The sequence below is a fragment of the Pinus tabuliformis genome, chromosome 6 (genome assembly GCF_031772625.1).
Source record: "Pinus tabuliformis cultivar Carrire ecotype Pingquan chromosome 6, CPIR1, whole genome shotgun sequence".
NCBI classification, from domain to species: domain Eukaryota; kingdom Viridiplantae; phylum Streptophyta; class Pinopsida; order Pinales; family Pinaceae; genus Pinus; species Pinus tabuliformis.
Window position 1 is genome coordinate 634,444,527 of NC_142292.1, and position 21,943 is coordinate 634,466,469.

Sequence of the window (21,943 nt, forward strand, 5' to 3'; positions counted from 1 at the left end):
CGGTAAGAAACCTATCCATTATTTGAACGTTTCACTACATGGTAAGAAACCTCTTAATCATTTGAACGATTTTACATTGCGCGTTTACGATGAGAGATAATTAAAGTTTAAGATACTGATTTAATTAATTTTTAAATAAAAAATTTAAGATATTGAATAATTTTTTTATAAATATTATAATGTATGGTTCAATTTTTATGATATCAAACTGAACTTTAAAAGCCAAATTTGAAAGGCAGGACAATTCTCTCAGTGAAATCTCGTGGAGACTGTTTGAACCTGTCACCTCTGCTCCATGCCAAAAACAGCAAAGACCAGCAATGACATAGGATGATTCCTGCTTTACCCTAATCGTTCCCGAAGATAAGATTTATGATATACGTATATAGATTTAATTCATGTTTCACTGTGTGCCTCAGGCCGATCTAAATATGGACCTACGGTGCTTTTCTGTCGTAACTAATCAAATGCCCATCTCTATTTTCAAATTTCAAAATCTTGCTGTGGCAAAACATATTTATATTCACTGCTACCCTTGTACTCCCAGTTCTTCAAGGAATCAATGGATAACTAGTGCTTGCTTTAGTCCTTCCCAAAGGCTCCAAACCCTACAATATAAGGTACATTTTATACTGCTGACTTACATTTCTATACTTACTCTGCAATTTTTTCTAAAGCTTATCGTAGTTATTCATAGAACCGTAGTTGAATCCAGCCCTTCTTCACGTGGAGAAAAACCGTTCTCTGTGAACTCCATATGCCCGAGTCTATTAAAAATGAAGAAATGCATTACAATTGTACAATCATCTTAAAACCTCTTATAAAAAATTCAATGGAGAAGTCTTCTCTTAGGGGCTTCAGTTCTGAGAGCATCTAGGGCTTTTTTTCAGAGCAATGGCAGGCGAAATGGGAACAGAGCCAGAGCCTCTGACATTCACAGCGAAAACAGGAGGGATTCAGTTTCCACGAAAGAGGATGTTACGGACAACAATGACAGCGAAGTTTTTGATTATCCCCTTTATGTGGATGAAGAAGATCCTGACTGGCCCGAAGAGGAAGAGGATGGCTGGGGGCTTCAGCTCTCCCAGTTTTTTGATAAAATGAAGGTTAAGAACGAGAAAGATGATGATGACGTAGACTATCTAACCGAGGATGAACTGGATTGGGACGATGATACTGAAACGCATCTTCCAGTCAAGGATATCACTGCTAAGGATTGGGAAGATGCCGTGTTTCGTGATCTCAGTCCTTTGGTTGTTCTTTTCTTTGATCGATATCATCGGTAAGGTTTCAATGCTCTTCCAATGTATGTTTGTAGTGAAATTAAAAAACGAAGCAAGCATCCTGTCAAAATTGAACTTATCATTCAAGACCAACTACTTCTTGTAGGTATGGGTTCTTAACCAAATTGCCCAACTGTGGCATTTGGCAAGGAATCCACGTCATTGGCAGAAATTCAACCCATGGAGTTCCAGTGCTTCACTTACATCCTTCTTACGGAGTCAATTCCATGGGTGACTCCTGGGAATTGAATAACGAATTCCATGGCCAAAATATATTGGAGAGCAACTCCATGTTGGCCTCCTTGCAATACAGAGCTGGGCTTAATCATTTAGAAATCAACCTCCCTGATTGTGTTCTAACTTTATAGTTTAAAATTGACTGGCAAAGACAATTAACTTGACATGCTGCTTCATTCTTGTGGATGGACTAAGATAAGTGAGCGAGTCTATTGATTCGGTATAGGAGTCTGATTTCAGTTGCAGTCAAATACAAATTCCCAGTGAAAAATTCAATGTAGTTGGCAGTTGCACTGAGAATGATTGTTCCATTGTTATTTTATAAATTCAATTCAGAACCCTCATATAATTAGTCCAGAGAATTCATCTTAAATGGAACTTACTGTTATCTGACCTGTTTGAACTTTCATGTAACGGGGAGGCTTTGATATGCTGTCAAGTGCTTCCTTTAACTCAAGAAACACATTACAACTAGCCTGAAGAGTTTGGGTTCTAGAAGCGGCTTGCTTGGACAGGTGAAATGACCCTTAAAGGATTAACCAGTGCGTTGTCCGCTGAGATATATCCTTTGCAGGAAACAATGCCAGGGCATTTATGAGGGATGAAACCTCCCCGCCCTAGGCTTGGTAGGAAGAATCATCCAACCAAAGGGGGTGACCCTTAAATTTAAGCAGAGCCTGCTGCCTATTATCACCACAACAGGTGACGACAGCAGCTCTTTGCTATATCAAATTTGGAATTGAGGCTCATCAATATATAAAATGGTTGGTAGTTGAGTAGTGAGAGGACATCGGAAAGAAACTTAGGAGGATTAAATTCAAATGGATTGGTGGGCAAACCATTGGCCTCTGGAGACAAGTTACTTATGATCATGGGCCAAGGTAGGACCTGGAATAGTAAAGAATGCAATGGCCTTTGCAAAGTGTCCTACTTTTTAATTTAGAGACAGTAAGTAGAGAGCATAAATACACAAAATCCCCTACATGTCGGGCACCTTTCTCCCAGACTAAATGACATGTAGTATCGAGTATGAAGGTGTAAAAGATATTGAAGAAGATACATTCATTAGAAAGTCATGAGAAGGTGGAAGTACAGGTTGCAGAAATGAAAACGTACTAGGCATTGCAAGAATATAGTCCAACAGTTTAATATCATACAAATAGAAAACAACATATGAAACCAGACAGTACAGCATATCCCTTTATATTGATAGCATGGTGAATTAATTACAACCCTGTACACAGAAACTCCAATACTGTCCAACCTGTATTGTCTAATAACACATCTTCGATAGTGACCATTCCCATTTGAATTTGGTATCAATTCCTTTCAATAGCTGCCCTCCCACTTCAACTCCAGCCAAAACCTTTGAACTTGACTGTTCCAATTTTTCTTCAACCAAGCCCCCTTTTCTGAAACAAGTGCAGCAATAGATGGTTCCTCCAAGCATTTATAAAGATGCCTCTAGTGAGCTGATGGCTCACCCAACTATGTTTTTTGAGATGAGGAGAATTGATATCATTTCAAGTGCCCTCGCTTTCCTCCCTTAATTACTTCCGCAACAGACTGATTTCTTCAGGTATGATAGGCACGTGCCTCTCAACAACTGGTCTCAAAGGTGGAAGCAGTTGGAGATTGGAGCATTAAAATATTATTTCTTCTCTAAGAAGAATGGCTGCCATGCTTGAATTGGTTGGTCAGGGCTTCTTTGGCTTTAGCGGTCAAAGAGTTGGTGTGTTCTTGAAGGAGCAGTCTAACTTTTCTATGTCTTGGCTTTATTCGCTGCAATCTGGCAATATAATTTATGGTGAAATTGTGGTTTTTGTTGTTGTTTAAAATGCAATTTTGAATCCACAAGTGGATTTAGCGCCTTGAAAAACCCTTGAAGCACTCAAATCATGCAGATTTCCCAACTCAAACTTGTGATTCCAACAAATTTATGCTAGATTTTGGGTAAAATTGACTGGAAAATATTCCCATAAAATAGCCAAAATGTAGAAGAGTTAGACTACAGCATTCTTGAACCCTGATTTTTTCCTGTTTTTCCTTTAAAAATTCCAAGCTCAATCCTTTCATGACTTTATAATACTATTTAATATCATAAAGTAACGTAACACAATTCACTTCTAGGAGTTGCTTCTGTTTTAGTAATAAAGAAATCTTGGTTATTAAAACCAAGAGATTAAGCAAACTGGTCATGCACTTTTGATTAAATGAGGGAGGACCCACCAAGCGCATCACATCTTAAAACATTCATAAACTGTATGATAAAACCCTGTATGATTCATTGACATGCATGGTTTCATGGGTGGTTATGGCATTTGGGATGATCTCACAATGTCAGAGGGAAAGGCCATGTGTCATTCATCACCCACAAACCAGCAGCCCACAAGTCCTCTTATTTTTGGTGCTGCAGAAATTGGGGGCTCGTGTCTCCTCCACATGGACCCATCATGGCCCACCATTCTTTCAGTCTCATGCTTTTAACCTTATGCAAGACTGCATTGCTCTTTATGATTTACGTGCATTTCAAAAGGTCCATATGCTCTTCTTTTGGTAATTTAACTTTGGTTTGATGTGGGAGGGACCACCAAGACCTGGCTATTCTAAAACTAGTCTGCGTGTTTTCTTAGTCCACATTGATATATGCCATTCAATATGTTTTATGCCTTGGAACCTTGCTTAATTATCCTGGAACCAAGAAAAACCATTCTGCACGGAAGGAAGAATGAAAAACACTTATGAGCCTTGTTCTGGGAGCTATGGTTTTCCTCCGACTCTGCAAATTTTACCATGGCTTGACATCACTGAGGCCTTTAATTACCCTGAAAGAAATCTAGAACAGTTGACTAGAAACAAAGAATTTCCCTGTTCAGTTGTACTTCATGTCTGCGTGTGAAATTGAAGACATATCATTCCCATGGCCATACTAAGCATTTGCTTCTGACGGGTACAAGTTCCATCGGTTGAACCATAGATATCAGTCTTTGAGCCAAATAGCTTCGAGATTTTCTTCCTACCAATCTACTCTCTGCTTCGGGCCATGAAATTTTGACTGCAACTTGCTCCTATGAAGGCCATGGGTTAAAACAACTGTGCCATTGGTAACCTGGTGGCCATGGGTTAAAACAACTGTGCCATTGGTAACCTGGTTCATGAGTTACTAGCACCTGAAGACTGCAAAACAAACCTAAAATATGAATTAAACCAACATGAGCAGCCAACTAAGGATATCTGGACGAAATCATGCCATAACCTGGGCTTTCGAACCCCAAATTTGAATCCATCATAAGTAATACAGTGCAAACTCAGAAGGCTTTTCATTGAGTGTCTGCATGCTACACTTTTGCTCTATCTAGATATCATTTTTTAAATGGAACCATGAGTCAAGTCCTCAGTCCTTTTTATGTGAAGCATTTCAGCACTATTTGAGCTCTTTGTTGCTCCACAACCTCCATAAACATATGCAAACACCTCTCATGCTCTTGGAATTCCATTACATCTGTATGTTCCATTTTTCCATAATCAGGCCCCACCATCAGTTTAAGAAATTGGCATTGAAGATCAAATTATGGAGGGGGCCACTTTTTGCTGCAACATTTGGCTCCAAATCAGGGACCATCTCCCTATGAGGTGAATGAGAACCATAGATATTTGAAGAAGTAGACTAGTGCCTTTTCCTCTGGCCATGGAGTCATATATAGTCATCCATCACAAAAATTCGTCTTTCTTCCTTCTCACCTTGAAAGTTGCAACAACTCATGCCCTGATTGAAACGACACTAAATTTCAAAACATATAAGAAAAATGCAAGCTAGAAGGTGCCCCATGAATACAAAGGGAAAACCTACCTACCTACCCTAGCTGAGATAAATGTCGATCGACTAGGCAACATGAGATCGCTAATGGAGCTGAGCCAACAACTTGTTTAATGTATGGGACTTGTTGTCCTCTGAGATAATTCTAGGTTAATTAATCATGCTAGAGCATCTAAAATGTTTTGTTGTTTTAAAGTTTTTTGGATGACCAATGTTATGAACAGTTAAAGACAGGTGCTTAAACCTTAACAATTCCGAATTTAATGAAATGGCTGTTTGTTTGTCTCTAAACAGTTAATTGATTTTTAGTTGAATGAATAGCAGAGTTGAAAGGGTTATAACTTACTAAATATTCAAATTGAGTATTTAGTTAATTATAAGACAGAGTGCAGGTAAACAATGTTTACCTGCTCAACAAAATGTATTTAATTTTATGAAGATGGGTGTGACAATTTATAGATATAGAGGAGTTTATAATAACAGATAGTTTTATAAACTAATCTCTAATTATTGATTATAACTTCACTGGGGATTTCAGATAAACTAACATTCAGTTTAATCTTACCCAAGGTTCTCCATTAAAACTTAAATACATGAAGAATAACATAATGAAATGAAAACATGAGAAAGACTCACAAGGAGACAAACTATTTGAGGAAAATCCAGAATCCTTTCATTAATTCGAAGCAAATCTCCAGTTTGATTACAATTCTGCTTTGAAAAGCTCATCCAAGGGTTCAACCCATAATAACTCGAAGGAAGAGTTATTTATACAAAATATTGATTTTCTAGAAAGATCCTTTAACAAAATATAAAAATAGTACAAAAATATAGGAATCCAAAAACTGCTAAGCTGCTGGCACTATCTTCAAGGAAGTTGTTGATGATCTGGCCCCCAAAATGTGCTGCCTCGCTGTCTGTCAGTTGGTGATGAAAGTTACTCAATGATTTCACACAAGTGATCCCATATATCTTCACTTGGTATAGAAAGATTAATTAATTTCCTGTAGACTTCATCCACCTCGATATATTTTTCAAAAGTAGGCTTATTGACAAAGATATGTTTAATTTCATGTTTGATCATTAAATCAAAGTTCAAAGCCTCTAAGAAAGCCTTCCCTGTAAGATGACCTTTGATACCTGCAAATTTAGCTTTATCAGTTGCAATTGTATAAAGCTTTTGGCAATATTCCTCCAAACTGATCAATCTGTCATTTGGTGCTACTAGTCCTGGCAATCCTCTTTGGTTAAGCAAGTTGAACTTAAAATGAAATCTCTGGACAACAATTTTCAAAGTTTGGCACTTTGTCTCCAACTGAGTCATAAGATTCTTCTTCTGCAAAACTTTCTTAATCTCTAAAATAGTTTATGTTCTGTTTGCAATCTGAATCTCTTCTAATTCAGCTCTGGTTTTTGAATTCAACACCTTAATCATATCTGTGGCCTCATTTGGTTTTTCTTTAAGGGCTGCTCTGACTTCTTCAATAGTTGTTTGGCATCTAGTAATAAGCTCTTCCTGTTCAAAAATAATTTGTATAGAGGGCCAAACTTCAATTATAGCTTGACTTATATTTGCCCAAATGTTTTCCTTGGCTTGGGCCAAGGTCTGAGCCATTAGTGACTCATTTTCCAACTCTTGAATCTTCTTGGTCAGTCTATGGGTCTTCTGCATCTCTTCTACATAAAGAGTGTCATTCTTTATTTTCTGTGTCTCCAAATTTTTGAATTTCTTCTGAAGTTTTTCATTTTCCTGTCTCTAGAGAGACAACTCTTGTATAACTTTATTTAGATCACTTGTTGTTGATGTAGACTCTGCTGTTGCTGATGTCGATTCCCCTGCTGTCCCTGCCACTGTGATTGGTATAACTGTGATTGGAGCTATGGCACTTGTGTAGACTGTTCCTTTTCCTTGAGCAAAGTTTCTATCTGTTCCTCCATCTTCTTTATTTGTATATTCTGCTCAATGATTAGTTTGAGCATTTCTTCTTTATGTTGCTCGCTTTCTTCTATCTCCTTGGTTTGAGGATCCTCTGTAGAAGGTAATTTGAGCTGCTTCCTTAGTGCTGTGATGTCTGCATTCTTCTTCTTGATGATGTCCTCTACAGCTTTAACATCAGTAGGATCATATCCAATCTTGATCACTAAATCTTCTAATGATTTGACCCTGTTATCCTTTGCCAAGGAGGATATCTTCTCTATCTTCAACTGTGACTGCACATTTGAAAGAGTTGTTCTTAACTTTGACAGTGCCATGGCAGTGTTAGTCATGGTAGAGAAAAGCATCTCCCCAGACTGTCTATGCATGTCCATTTGGTCAATAGGATGTATTTGATTTGCATCAAAAGAAAATATGGTTTTCTTATAGTCTGAAGAAGCCTTTGGAAAAGGCACTTGAGCCTGTAAGAATGCCATTTGCATCCTTCCCTTTTCACTGTCAAATGCTGTCAACAATCTATGCTGTGAAGTAGATGTCTGCTTCCAAAATTGAGCATAGACATTGGCCTTCAGAGATTCATTATTTTGCTTAATTTCAAGAAAATTAGTGAAAATGTTTGGTTCCTCTTGTTCACTTGCTCTTGCTGACTGTGTAATTTCCAATAGATTTTGTGAAACTGAAGAGGAAGATGGAGTGTTAAGGACAGTTTCCTCTGATCCTGTAGAAACCTGTGAATCATCCAGATTGATAATTATGGGCTCTTTTTGACCCTGAACAATGGTAACTTTAGAGTCAGTCTTCTGTTTCTTTTGATAAATGACAAACTCCTTTTCACCCTTTGCTGAAGATGATGATTCTTCTCTCGACCTCTTTTCCTACTTGCTTTGAGAAGTGGGAGTCTAGAGGGTAGAAGGAGGTAGAATTTTCTCTTTTGCTTCCTGAAGTGTGTTCTCCTCCCACTGTTCTTGATTCCTGTATTTCTCAATCTCTAGTCTTGGAGTGTGATTATAAGGTGTGGTTTTAAGTTCCACCCTTAAATTAGAGATTATGTTGAATGGGTCATAAGACCAGGTAAAACTTGGTTGAAATCCCATCTGCTTGAGAATTGAATCTGCTTCAATTCCTACTGCTCTGGTATTACAAATAAAAGGCCCCACTTGGGACTTGATCTTAAACTAAGACTTCCTCTTACCTGAAACAAAATGAAGCTCATCCATGTTAATCATTTGCCTTATATATTCCAGAGAGAAAATTCTCATTGGAACATATTTAGGCAACTTGTATGGAGCTAACTCACAGCCATACACCCTAATCTCTATGTAATTCTGGTAAAGATACCAGTCTCTAGTCTTAGCTTGGTCACTCAGGTGCAGGATCCTTTTTATCTCCGAACTGATTCTTGGTTCACTCTGGCTGTTAAGAAGCTGTGCAACTGGATGAATAAAACAATCAATAAAATCTAAAAATTTAAACTTAGTTGAGTTTCTTCTGACCAATGAGGTCCATTGTGTAATTGATTGATTGATTTGTTGATCATCCTGCTTGTGTAAAGTTATTGGTAGCATGTCTCCTTGTTGAAAAAGGAACATATGGACCAATACAGAAGAGTATTTGAACACACCTTCAGTTGTGATCTTCATTATCTGTTCATGCATATTTTCAACTAGAAATGAACTGTAATTATACATGAATGCTGGCTTGTGCTCTTTGGAGAAGATGGATAGATAACCTAGAATAGGTTCATCTACCCATTGGTCTGTCTGGTAACCTAACAGGCAAGAAACTAGGGAGATGATATGTTTGGCTCTTTCAGGGAACATTGAGGCTGGATATGGAGGATTATTTTTGGGAAGTTTAGCATCTTCTGGAAGAAAGATTTCAAAAATTTGAGCTCTTTGGGGGAAAGTAAGTTTATGGTATAAATCCATGAGGACAACAATAGAGAAATGGCTAAGGGAGTCATTCTCAGGAATGAGCAGCATTTTGTTTATGGTTTTAGGTGTGATAGAGATCAGAATGTCTCCATTCTGAGCTACAACAGTTCTTTGAAGGGGATTATACCTAGCCTGACACCACATAACTAAATCAGGGAATGAATGAGTTTGAGGGAACATGAACATGGGCAACAGGGATTCCCATAGATTAATTTCATCCTCTGAATCTTGGTAAGTTTGTTTTAGCCAATGGTGTAATTCGAACATATCGAATTCACACTCTGTGTCAGTGATCTTAAAAAATTGATCTGCTAAAGGGATATGGTCAAGATCTAGGGTATCAAAGGTTTTTGGATTTTCCTGAGCAGGGGTCTTGCTACCAGAGGGCTGGTCCTTTCTTTTGGGTGCCATATTCTAAATAATGGAAAGAAATAGTAACAGAATGCTGACAGTATGGATACTTGAACAGAGAGCAGTCTCTGTGAATAGTGGTGTTTGGTATCTGCTTGAAAAAGCAAGCACAATCTATAACATAAATTAACTGGAGCTGAGCTGAAAACCTGTAATTCAAACAATTGTGATGAAATCAGGGAAATTGCGCGAAAGGGGTGAAGGGTTTATTTATAACAGCGAAGTGGATTATCGTTAAGATCAAACCGTTACCAACGGGACTAGTGTGCATTAATGAACAACGGGAGGCGGGTAATGGGTAGGAGGAACGGGTATGAGTGTAACAGATATGTAGGAGCGGGTATGAACACGTGGAAGAGACTGATAGGCGGAAGGAGGGCGCGGGAAGTGGTGATGAGCGTTGGCGGATGACGTAGTGATGTGATTGGATGGGCGGATTTTGGAGGGGGGGTAGTGGTATTGAGCGGCCGGGGGGGAGGGGTAGTGGTATTGAGCGGTGGATGGGGAGTGCGAAGTTATGAGGAGACGATACGTTGCAAGGGGCTTGCTGAAAAGAGTACCATTTTTCGGACCCCCTTGTTGTTAATGCAAAACGGTGGAAGGGGGTGTGAAATGGCTTCCCTGCTGTTGATCTGGGCGGGGAGGAGGATCATCGTCGGAAACCATCCACTTGATAGTGCTTAACGACAAAATAAATTTTGTCGTTTTATGACTTTGACTTAAAACATTACATGGATTTATTACATAATTAATCACCCTTTAAAAGGTAATTAACCCTAATTAAAACAAAATTAATCTAAGATTTGGCGCATTTAAACAAGCGGCCAGTTTATTTCCCTAATTCTATTTTAACCCTACTCTAGTACATAATTTGGCCAAGTTTTGAGCATATTGGGCCAATTTTTCATCTTATTCTATCCTATCTAATCATGTTCCACCAAGATTAAATAATTTGGTGAACTTATTCACTAATCTAGAGACAAAAATTTAAATGATTTGATCATGGTTAAACTATATGATTCAAACCAGAATATTAGGTTGTGGCATTTTAAACAAGCTGCACACAAAACCCTAGTTTATTTCTAATGCAATATTATTCTTTTCTAGTGGCATTTAAATTTGCTCACTTATACAATTGTTTTTCTTTTCATGGGGTTTCCTTTCATCATTTTTTTTATTGCATTTTCATTTTTTATTCTATTTTTTTATACCCTCTTTTATAAACAAAAACTAACTTATCAAAACCAAATATGTTACAACGAGATTGGATCATGCATTTGATTGCCAGGGAAAGACGAACATGAAGGGATGAAGTGCAGAATGAATGGGAAATCCATATATGCCACTTATAAAAACTACCCTGAAAGGTCCAAAAATACTTGAGGCCTTAACTTAAATAGACTCGAAAATGACCAAACAGGATTAGTGAAAACATGGGAGTGGTAGGGGTGAAAGACATGGATAAAAAGTGAAGATACCTTTCCCCAGGACGCCTTTGTCATTGTTGTATGCAAACATGTGTTCCTTTCCCTTTATTCCTGCAAGTGAACACATCATAGGTATGTTGTTGTCCCAGAATAGGGGAAGCCTCCTCAAGTATCTCATTCTTGGAGTGAATGTTACATTGATCCAAAACCTCATGGAAACCAATCACTAAATCCGATTTTCGGATGGGATTGTGAAGATAAAAGCCTCTTTTCGTTCCTTTTGAAGATTGGCACTGAGGAGCAACAACAAATCACACTGCAATTTGAGCTTCCCCCTTTTACATTACTTTGTATCAGTGTCATAAATGTTAATTGAAGTTAGAGAAGGAAGGGTTCTGCTAAATTTAAAAGTGCACTAAATTTGGCAGAAGAACCCACATGTGAAGCTAAGGCGCAGTCTTACTTTCTGTTAGTGTTGACTTAGTAAAATTTTCTAATTTTTCTATAGTCAAAAATAGTAAATTGAACTCAACATGCATGGAGATTTTATCTCAGTTCAATTCAGTTCAGTGTAGCAGTTTGACTCGAATTCAAGAGGCTAGTTCGCTTGAGTTCAAAATATCAGTTAGTTCACTATTGTCAAAAATAGTAACTTGAACTCAACATGGATGGAGATTTTATCTCAGTTCAACTTCAATTCAGTGTGACAATTTGACTCTAGTTCAAGAGGCCAGTTCACTTGAGTTCAAGATGTCTATTAGACTTGAGTTTAGTGAGGTAGATCGACTTGGGTTTAAGGAGCTAGTTCGCTTGAGTTGAAGAGTAGTTCGATTCTATATAGAGAAGGGCACAAACTTGGTGAGACATATGATTATGCACTAGCGAGAATTTGTGTGTTTTGAGCTCAGGAAAATAGTTCCAGATCATCACGTGAGGTCAGGGAGAGCCAGAGCACATCACTTGAGGAGGTCGAGATAGCTTGCGCAAGGAGTCAATTCAACTTGTACAATTAGTAAAACCTATACAAGAGAGAGGCCAGATTGGTATAGGGTGTGCAAGATATTGTGTTGAGGAACAGAGAGTTGCAAGAGAATTTTTCTAGTGCTTTGTAATTAATCACTGAGATTTTTTCTCTTTCTGAGCAAATCAATCAAATCACACAAATTAGCAGGTTTTCCGTAGTTGGGGTTTCGTTGGTATTTCTAGTATTTTTTTTAATTATGTGCTCGTGTTTTCATAAATTTATTTTCCGCTGCAATTTCGTTAGTATGCTCAGTATATTTGATCAGTGAATTTAGCAGTTCAGTTTCTAGTTCTTGCATCTCAAAACACTGTTCGAATTAGCCGCTGGGTATTAGAAAAATAACATGGTATTAGAGCTACAGATTGATTGAAGATTAGGAAGCAGTATATTTTTTTCTCAGAAGCAAATGACAATTACATTGCAGGGTGCACAGTTTCCACAAGAATGCAATCTTTTCCCGTGAAATCAAGTGCGCAAGTGTTTTCTCTAGCAAGCTTGCGCAAGGGTATTTTTGAGCAGTTCAAGTTTGAGCATGGCATACCTAGGTTTGAAATTTGAGGACTGCCTTGATGGGGCCTCAAATTTCTGTTCTTAGAAGGAGAGGATTGGCATAGTATTGGAGGAGCAGGGAGTTTGGGGATTTGTGGAGAGTCCACTAGTTGCTCCAACAAATTCTCAGCAGCTGGCCCAAAAGAACAAGAAGAACGCAAAGGCCAAAAGAATAATCCTTGAAGGAGACAAGGATCACATCATACCTCACTTTTCCAGAAAGAAGATAGCTCAGGCCATGTGGACAACTATCTTAGGGTTGTACCAGGGTACGAGTGAGACCAGAAAGTTGGTACTTCGAGATAAGCTCAGAAATATTAAGATGACTAAGTCTGAGTCCGTGATTTCTTACCTAACTAGATTCACCCAAGTGAAGGACGAGTTCACCGGGGTTGGAGAGATAGTCTTAGATGGAGATCTTGTCAGTTTTGCACTACTGGGCTTTCCCAATTCATGGGAAAATGTCATTGATGCAGTGAGTGGCAACGAAAAGCTGCCAAATTGGGAACGATTATGGAGTGATTGCGTGCAAGAGGAGATTTGGAAGCGGGCTAAATCTAGTTCTCATGCGAAGATTGGGAAGAAGAAAACTTTACCCTAGTTGGCAAAGGGAGCGAGGCTAAGAGCGAGAAAATTACAGGAGGGCTTGAATCCAGTTCAGGAGGCAAGAAGAAGAAAGATCTCTACAAAGTGAAGTGCTTCTCTTGTCAACAGTGTGGGCACTATTCCACCAAGTGTCCAAATAGGAAGAAGGGATCCAAGAAGGATCACGTGGCAACATCAACAGAGGTGGAAGAGTTCACTTCTCAGTTTGAGAAGGAGTTTTTGCTCATAGCTTGCATGGCAAGCTCAGTGGCCAACAACGTATGGTATATTGATAGTGGAACATCCTTTCATATGACTGGGAACAAGAGTTACTTCAGCCAGTTGATAGAGAAGGATATGCAGTTTCATATAGAGATGGGAGATGATGGCAGGTACCTAGCGCAGGGTGTGGGTATAGTCAAGTTTGAGAGGGAGTCCGGAAAACCTCTCTATCTTAGAGATGTCATCTATGTCCCAGGGTTGAAGAAAAACCTTGTTTCAGTCTCAACCTTGGAGAGGAAGGGGGTCTGAGGTTATCTTCAGTAGAGGGAAGGTTTTCATCAAGCCTCTCAACTCAGGAGTAGTTAAGCAGGTTAGGATTAGGGCGAGGAACCTCTACAGGCTACAGTTTGAGATAGAAGCGATTTTGAGCAACATAGAGATCAATGTGCATAGATGTGACCTTGGGGAGCTTTGGCATAGGCGTATGGGTCACTTACACCATGGAGCGTTGAAGATTTTGAGGGAGATTGCCACAGGGTTACCATAATACAACGTAGATCAACATGACGTGTGCAAGGGCTACACACTTGGAAAGTATGCCAAGACATCCTTTTCCAGCAGAGACAGTAGGGCCAAGAGCATCTTGGAGCTGGTACATTCAGATGTATGCGAACCATTTTCCTCTCCATCCCTGATGGGATACATAGATTATGTCACCTTTATTGATGACCACTCGAGAAAGACATGGATCTTCTTCATGAAGAAGAAAGATCAGGTCTTCTCAAATTTCATGGAGTTCAAAGCCTTGGTGGAGAACCAAACTGGTAGGAGGATCAAGGTGCTGAGGTCAAACAATGGTGGGGAGTACATCTCCAATGCTTTTAGAGGCTTGTGTGCCAAGGAGGGCAACATGAGAGAGTTCACCGCACCTTATAACCCTTAGTAGAATGGGGTGGCTGAGCACAAGAACCTGAGCATTGTTGGAGTGGCCAGAGCTATGTTGCATGACCAGGGGCTACTCATGTTTCTTTGGGAAGAGGTATGCAACACTATAGTCTTTTTGTAGAACAGGAGTCCACACAGGGTGCTAGGAAAAGTCACACCAGAGGAGGCTTTCATAGGCAAGAAGCGTGGCATGTCTTACTTTTAGATTTTTGGCAATCTTGTTTATTGCCATGTATCTTCAGATAACCGGAAAAGCTGGAGCTCACAACAGAGAAGGGCATTTTCATGGGCTACAACATGACATCTAAGGTGTACAGGGTGTGTATTTCAGCACTCAGAAAGACAATGATTAGACGTGATGTGAAGTTCGAGGAAGGAAGGGCTCTAAGGCTAAGTTGCACGAAACACCGAAACGTTTCGGAGTTTCCGAAATGTGTAATTTTAGAAACGTCACCTTCCAAAAATGGAAACGTTAGCTGAAACATCATATATGTATATAAATATATATAAAAAATTATAAATAAGTGAATAACACATTATCTTGCAAGAAAAAGGGGAATAACACCCATAGATGACAATTTTGAAGGAAAACCAAGTCTATATTAACTCTCATAGATGATTATATGATGGTCGAGTTTCGACAGAGTTCCAACGGAGTTTCGGGTACGACATAGTTGAGGAGAAAGCGCAGAAACAAGAGGAGAAAGCAGAGTGAGTGGAGCCCACTCAACCAATGACCCCTAGTGTAGGGAGAGGTCAAGCTAGGTGGGTAGACCAGTTGATTAGGGAGGCTCAAGAGAGAGTTGGAGCTCCCAGTACCACATTCAGACAGAGTAAACAACCACAAAGATATACGGGGTACATGGCACTTATGACTGAGGTGATAGACTTGGAGCCTTCTTGTTACAAGGAGGCAACTTCTCAGTAGGTTTGGCATGATGCTATGGTGCAAGAGTACTCTTCTATCATGCAGAACGATGTCTGGGAGATAGTGCCAAGACTGGTTGGAAAATCAGTTGTGGGATCATGTTGGGAGTACAAGATCAAGCATGCGACTGATGGGAGTGTGGAGAAGTGTAAGGCTAGGTTCGTGGCCAAAGGGTTCTCTTAGGTTGAAGGGATTTACTATGATGAGATGTTCACACCGGTGGCCTGATATTCGTCCATTAGGACTATTTTGGCGATTGCATTGCAGATGCGGTGGGGGATCCACCAGATGGACACGAAGATCACATTCCTTAACAAAGTTGTTGAGGAAGAGATTTATGTTGAGTAGCTTGAGGGATTGGAGACTTTCAATAGAAACACGCATGTTTGCAGGCTGAGGAGAGCTCTTTATGGGCTCAAGCAGGCACCAAGGGCATGGTATGCCCGGATAGACAACTCACTGTTTTGAAAAACGGCCAGTACGAAACGGACTCGACTGAGTTGGTTCGAGTCATGCCTCCACCGGGTCAACTCGGCCTTCGAACTAGAACCGCCGGCCGAGTTATTACTAAGTTGATTGAGTTGTCTAACGACTCGGTCGGCTCGGCCGAGTCCAAGCCTACTCGGCTGGCTCGGTGATAGCGGCCCGAAAAAGCCAGAACAACACGGTTTTTTTTTGAAAATTGTTTTTTGGGGACCCCAAACCCATTTCTAATTTTCCTTTAGGTTCTTTGGGGTCCATTCCCCTCTCCTAAACCCTATAAAACCCACCCAACCCCTCTCATTTCCTCACAGCCATCTCATTGCATTTGAGTGAGAGTTTGTGAGGAGTTGTGGAGTTTGTTTTTGGAGCAGCAGTGAGGAGTCTTGGGCAAGCATTGTAGCAAGAGTGAGGAGCTTCTTGGGCAGCCATTGGAGCAGCATTGAGGAGTTGGTTTGTTGGAGCAACCTTGAAGAGGCAATTTGTGCCTAGAGGTATTTTTTTTCACTTGTAAAAATCTGTTTTTGCTTATTTATTTTTTTGTGCAAATTTGGAAATTGAAAAGAGTGTTTTTTGTGAAAGAAATGAACATTGAAGCAATGCTATTTTTTTTGTTTTCATTTTCAGATTTTTTCCTTTGATTTCCAAGTGAAAAAATGGCACCTAGAGTGAAAGATGCTGCTTGGGCATATGTTGAAATGGTTGATAGTCAAATGCATTGCAAATTTTCCCATAGAAAAATTAAGGAAGGTCTTGGGGGCATTAATAGGCTGAAACAACACTTGGCGGGGATTAGAGGCCAAATTACTCCATGTGAATCACCAGAAATTGGGGAGATTAGGAAGGATTTGTTAGCCAACTTTGAGAAGTTTAAAGAAGAAAAGGCTAGGCAAAAAGAGTTAGAGGCTGAAATTGGGAGGAAGAGGAGTATACAAAAAATGCTGGCTATCAACCCCCATTTTGATTTTGAGGGTTCTTCCTCTGTCCCTTGTATTGATGCATCCAACCCCTTTCGATATGTTCCTTCCACTTTGGAGTCTATTCAAGAAAAGGGTAAGGGTAAAATGAAAAAAAGGGTGATATGAATATCAAAAGTTATTTCACTGTCACACCCTCCTCTCCATGAGATGCACATGGTCCTCAAGCTAGTAGAACTTTGCAGCCCACTTTAGATGACCATTGGAAGAAAGAATTAAGGGAGACTGCTTGTGATTACATATGTAGATGGGGGTATGATGCTGATATCCCCTTCAATGCTTACTGTTCACCATATTGTGAGCCTATGTTTGATGCCATACGTGTTGCTGGAAAGGCTTCAAAGGCCCTACTATGCATGAGATAAGGAGGTATCGTTTGCAGAAAGAAATTGCATCCATTAATTAGTATTTGAAAGATTTCAAGAAAACATACGATCATAAACTTTCTTATCTTCTACCTACAGGGAACCATGTTTCTAAAGTCAGTTGATGCATCTGATAAGGTAAAAGATGGACAATTGTTGTTTCAGCTATTGGATGAGGTTGTTGAGGAGGTGGGGGTGGCTAATGTTGTTCAAGTCATCACAGATAATGCCTCTAACTATGTTCTTGCTGGTAAACTGTTAGAGGAAAAACACATAACCATCTTTTGGACCGCATGTGCTGCACATTGCATAGACTTCATGTTTGAGGATATTGGCAAATTAGATTGGGTCAAAAACACTGTAGATCATGCCAAAAGCATAACAAAATTTATCTACATTCATTCATGGATTTTGAGCCTTATGAGAAGACACACAGGGGGCAGGGATATTATTAGGCTTGCCATCACTAGATTTGCTACTCATTTTTTGACGTTGCAATCTATGCTTTCACAACCTAGAAACTTGCAAAAGATATTTTCCAGTGAAGAATGGAATCAAAACCAGTGGTCTCACAAACAGGAAGGCAAAGAATTGAAAAAGAAAGTTAAGAAGAAATATTTTAGAGAAAGGCAGCAAAGATTGTGAAGCTTGCTAAGCCACTGGCTAAGGTGTTGCGGTTGGTGGATGGGGAAAGATTTGTTGACACCTAATCCGAAACGGATGAGGTGAAGTTGGACAGTCATCTAGAAGATGAACTGATCCGTTTTTGTATATGTATAAATAATAATAGTCTAATGAATAAAATCACTCAGTTGTTTTGCGCTCATTAATTTCTGAGCTAACCTGGCCTGACATGGTATCAGAGCACAGGTCCCAGAAATAGCTCCTGCCTCTGCCAGGTTTCTACTGCCTCATGAAACCTACCTCTGTCCTGAGACTGCGTGCTTCTGGCGGTGATCTGAGCGCCTCTGGCATGACATGACTGTCCAGCTCTATGCGTTGATGCGTGGAATGCGCTGTTACCTATACGTTGATGCGTTTCTGCTGTTGGTAAAAACCTATCTCATTCCATTCAAACAAAATGGTATCGCTGGTGACTGCGTTTTTTTATGACTGTGTTGTATTGTATAGAAGTTACGCTGCGCTATATTGTTCTTTTGAAGTCTGCGCTGCGTTTTTGTAAAGAACTGTGGTATCGTTTTTTTAATGGTGCGGAGTCCTTCATCCGCTAAGAAAAAAAAACACTCAGAAATTTGTTGGTGAAACTGTGGTATCGTTTTTTAATGGTGCGGAATGTTGCATACAGTTCTGAATGGTGGTTATGCGTTGTATTAAAGTATTGAAGACTGAGACTGCGTTTTTTATAGACTGCATTGTATTATATGCGCATTTTTAAATGCTGTGGACTGCGTTTTTTTTTAAGACAAGACATCTCATGGTATATACATTTTAAATGCTGTGGACTGCATTTTTATTTGAAGACTGAATGCTGTGATTATATGCGCATTTTTAAATGCTGTGGACTGCGTTTTTTGAAGACAAGACATCTCATGACATCTCATGGTATTCGATACCTTTGTGGCTTCTGCACATCTGGAAAGCAAACGAAGTCGAGGCTGTGGTGTGGTGCCTGACGGTGTTTTGAGGGTTGTTTCTTTGAATAACCCGTTTGTAATGTGCTAGCAGCGGAGTTTATAGTATACTTGGAGCAGAGTTTTAATCTTGTTAAACAAATACAAATGCCTGGACCATCTCAGAGTTTTATTACGCTGTCCTCTTGAACAGTCTTTGCATTAATATATATATTGAAATGATATATATTTGAGCGCCCTCTTTTTTCAAAACAGTGATATATGTTGAGCAGTGATATATATTTGAGCGCCCTCTTTTTTCAAAACAGTGATATATGTTGAGCAGTGGTATATGTTGAACAGTGATATATGTTGAGCAGTGATATATATTTGAGCGCCCTCGTTTTTTTTTCTTAAAACATAATATTATGGAAGTGATGGTGATATAAGAAATGCTCATGATATGCTGATGAAATGTTAGAAGAAAAATAAAATGCATAAGGCTATCATATAAGGATTTTTTTTTCTCTCTCAACAGAAGTGTTTTTGGCAGAGATATTTTTTTTTCACAGAATGCATTCAATCATTTCTATGGTCGGAATAGTTCTCACTGGCAAGGAGAACTATTCTGAATGGTCTCGGATGGTGAAACACACCCTCATCTACAATGAGCTGTGGAAAGGAGTGTGTGTCGGAGAAGAAGACAGAGACCCTGTGCAGCCCACATCAGACAAAGAACTCGCCATTTGGGAAAACAAGAACAGCAAAGCCTTTGCATTGATCGCAACATCTGTAAATGAGGAAGTAAGTCGTCATATTTCATCCTATTCCACTGCCTTTGAAGCTTTACAAAAGCTGAAAGAACTCTATGATACACATTCTGCACTTGAAGTTGTTCAGCTAATGATTAAACTCTTCACTCTTGAACTGAAAAATAATGATCCTCTTGCTCTTGCATCTGAAATAAAGTCTATAATGCATGATATAAAATCCACTAAGGTTGAGCTGGATATCTCTCTTATTGCCTTTCTCAAAGCACTCTATCCTACCTACTCTAATTATCTTGAGTCTTTACAAGCAAATGGAAATCTTAAAGATATAACCTTTGACTCTCTTGTGAAAAAGTTTGCTGAAAGAGAAAAGGCCTTTGGAAAGAAAACAGTCCCTGAATCTTCTGAAGAGACTGTTTGCCTTGCTCACAAAGAAAAGCATCCTGCTCAAGATTCTGCAAGAGGAAGAGGTGGACGAAGAGGAAGAGGAAGGTACTTCAGAGGTAGGGGGGGCAGAAATTCTCAAGCAGAAAAGTCAGATCTGCATTGCATTCGCTGCGAACGAAATGGATCACATGATGCTTCTACATGCAAGCTACCATGGGACAAGGTTGAGCAGAGAAGAAATCAGCAGAAAGGTAAAACTGATGACACAGACAAAGGTAAAGCACCTGAATCCGCTCACTATATTGAGGCACAATGTAACATTGGAGTAAATGAAGACTTGTTTAATGCTTCACTTGCTTCTTCAAAAAATGACTGGTTGCTTGATTCAGGAGCAACCTGTCATATGACTCATAGGAAAGAATTTTTTGAAGATTTCACTGACAATGTTGATGGAGCAGTATACTTTGCAGATCAGTCAAAAATCAAGCCATCAGGGCTTGGCACAATCAGGCTTAAACTGCCTGGTCTTCCAGATTTTCTTCTGGATCATGTTCTATATCTCCCACAGCTCAAGAGAAACTTGCTGTCCCTGGTACACATCCGCCAGCAAGGTCACTCCATTCATATGTTTGATGGAAAGCTTGAGGTAAGAAAGGCATCTGACCATTCACTTGTCATGAGAGGTATAGAAGAAGAAAGACTTCTTAAACTGCAAGGAACCTCTGCTCATGCACAACATTTTTCATATATTTCTCATCATGATGAAGGTACACTTCCATCAAGTTTATTATGGCATGCTAGATTTGGACATCTAAACTATGATAGTCTCCGCTTGTTGAAGAAAAATGGTGTTGCTGGTTTGCCTACAATTCCTAGAAAACATAAACAATGTGATGCTTGCATTCTAGGAAAGCATAGCAAACAGTCTTTTCATGATTCACATTCAAGAGCACATAGGAAGCTTGAACTTATTCATTCAGATTTATGTGGTCCAATGCCTGTTCCTTCTGCAAATGGAAATAAATATATCATGACATTTATTGATGATTACACCAGAATGTGTTGGGTTTACTTATTGAAGAACAAATCTGATGCTTTTCAAACATTCAAGAATTTTCATAAGTGGATTGAAAATGATGCACAATCTCATATTGGGTCTATTCGCACTGATAATGGAAAAGAATATACATCAAATGAATTTGAACACTATCTTCGCCAACATGGGATTAAACATCAAACAACTGTGCCTTATAATCCTCAACAGAATGGTGTAGCTGAAAGAATGAACAGAACAATTTTGAATATGGTACAATCCATGCTTTTCTTCAAAAATGTAAAGACAATGTTTTGGGCTGATGCTGTTCTATGTGCTGCATATATAAAGAATAGATGTCCATCTAGTGCTATAAGAAACAAGACTCCTTATGAATTGTGGTATGGACATGTTCCTTCGGTAAAACATCTCAGGATATTTGGTTCCACCTGTTATGCTTTAATACCAAAGGTACATAGAAACAAACTTGGTGCTAGAAGTCGTAAGTGTATCTTCCTGGGGTATTCAAACACATCTAAAGCATACCGCCTTTATGATGAAGTAAATAAAAAGTTTGTTTTATCTAGAGATGTCATTTTTCTTGAATCATCCAAATCTGACAGTGTTGTTGAGCGGCAACTTGATCGCTTGGATAGATTCACAAAACCGAAATCATTTCAAGAGTTTGATAATCAGATTCCACATCTTGAAGGGGGGATTCCTATACTAGATCAACATGTGGAATCTCCTTCTGAAGAACAATCTCCCCTACATGACACTCCAACAACGGATGATGCTTTAAGTGATGTAATTGATAGAATTGGGAGACTCAATCTTGATTCAGACCCAAGTCAATCAACAGAACAGCCTGGACCATCTCAGAAAGGTCCCCCAAAGTGGCTGACAAAGACACTTGAAAGTGTTCATCCTGATGAAATTGGAAAAACAGGAACCAGAAATTCAAACCGACAAGATGGAGGTGATGTAGATAACTCTAATTCACCTGTTGATATGGATGTTACTTATGATTGTGAATTGAACTTGTCTACAGATTTTGAACCA

General features: G+C 39.2%; 1 protein-coding gene across 1 annotated transcript in view; it reads left to right on the forward strand.

Moving 5' to 3' along the window:
* Positions 1–217: 217 nt before the first annotated feature.
* The window catches only part of LOC149260247 (thioredoxin-like fold domain-containing protein MRL7L, chloroplastic), a 173,160-nt gene continuing 151,434 nt past the window's right edge, over positions 218–21,943 (forward strand). Inside the window, exons 1-2 of the mRNA XM_089419881.1 lie at positions 218–620; positions 891–1,282. Of these exons, the coding sequence (XP_089276007.1) occupies positions 399–620; positions 891–1,282 (614 nt within the window). The 5' untranslated portion in view covers positions 218–398. The remainder of the gene's footprint in view (positions 621–890; positions 1,283–21,943) is intronic.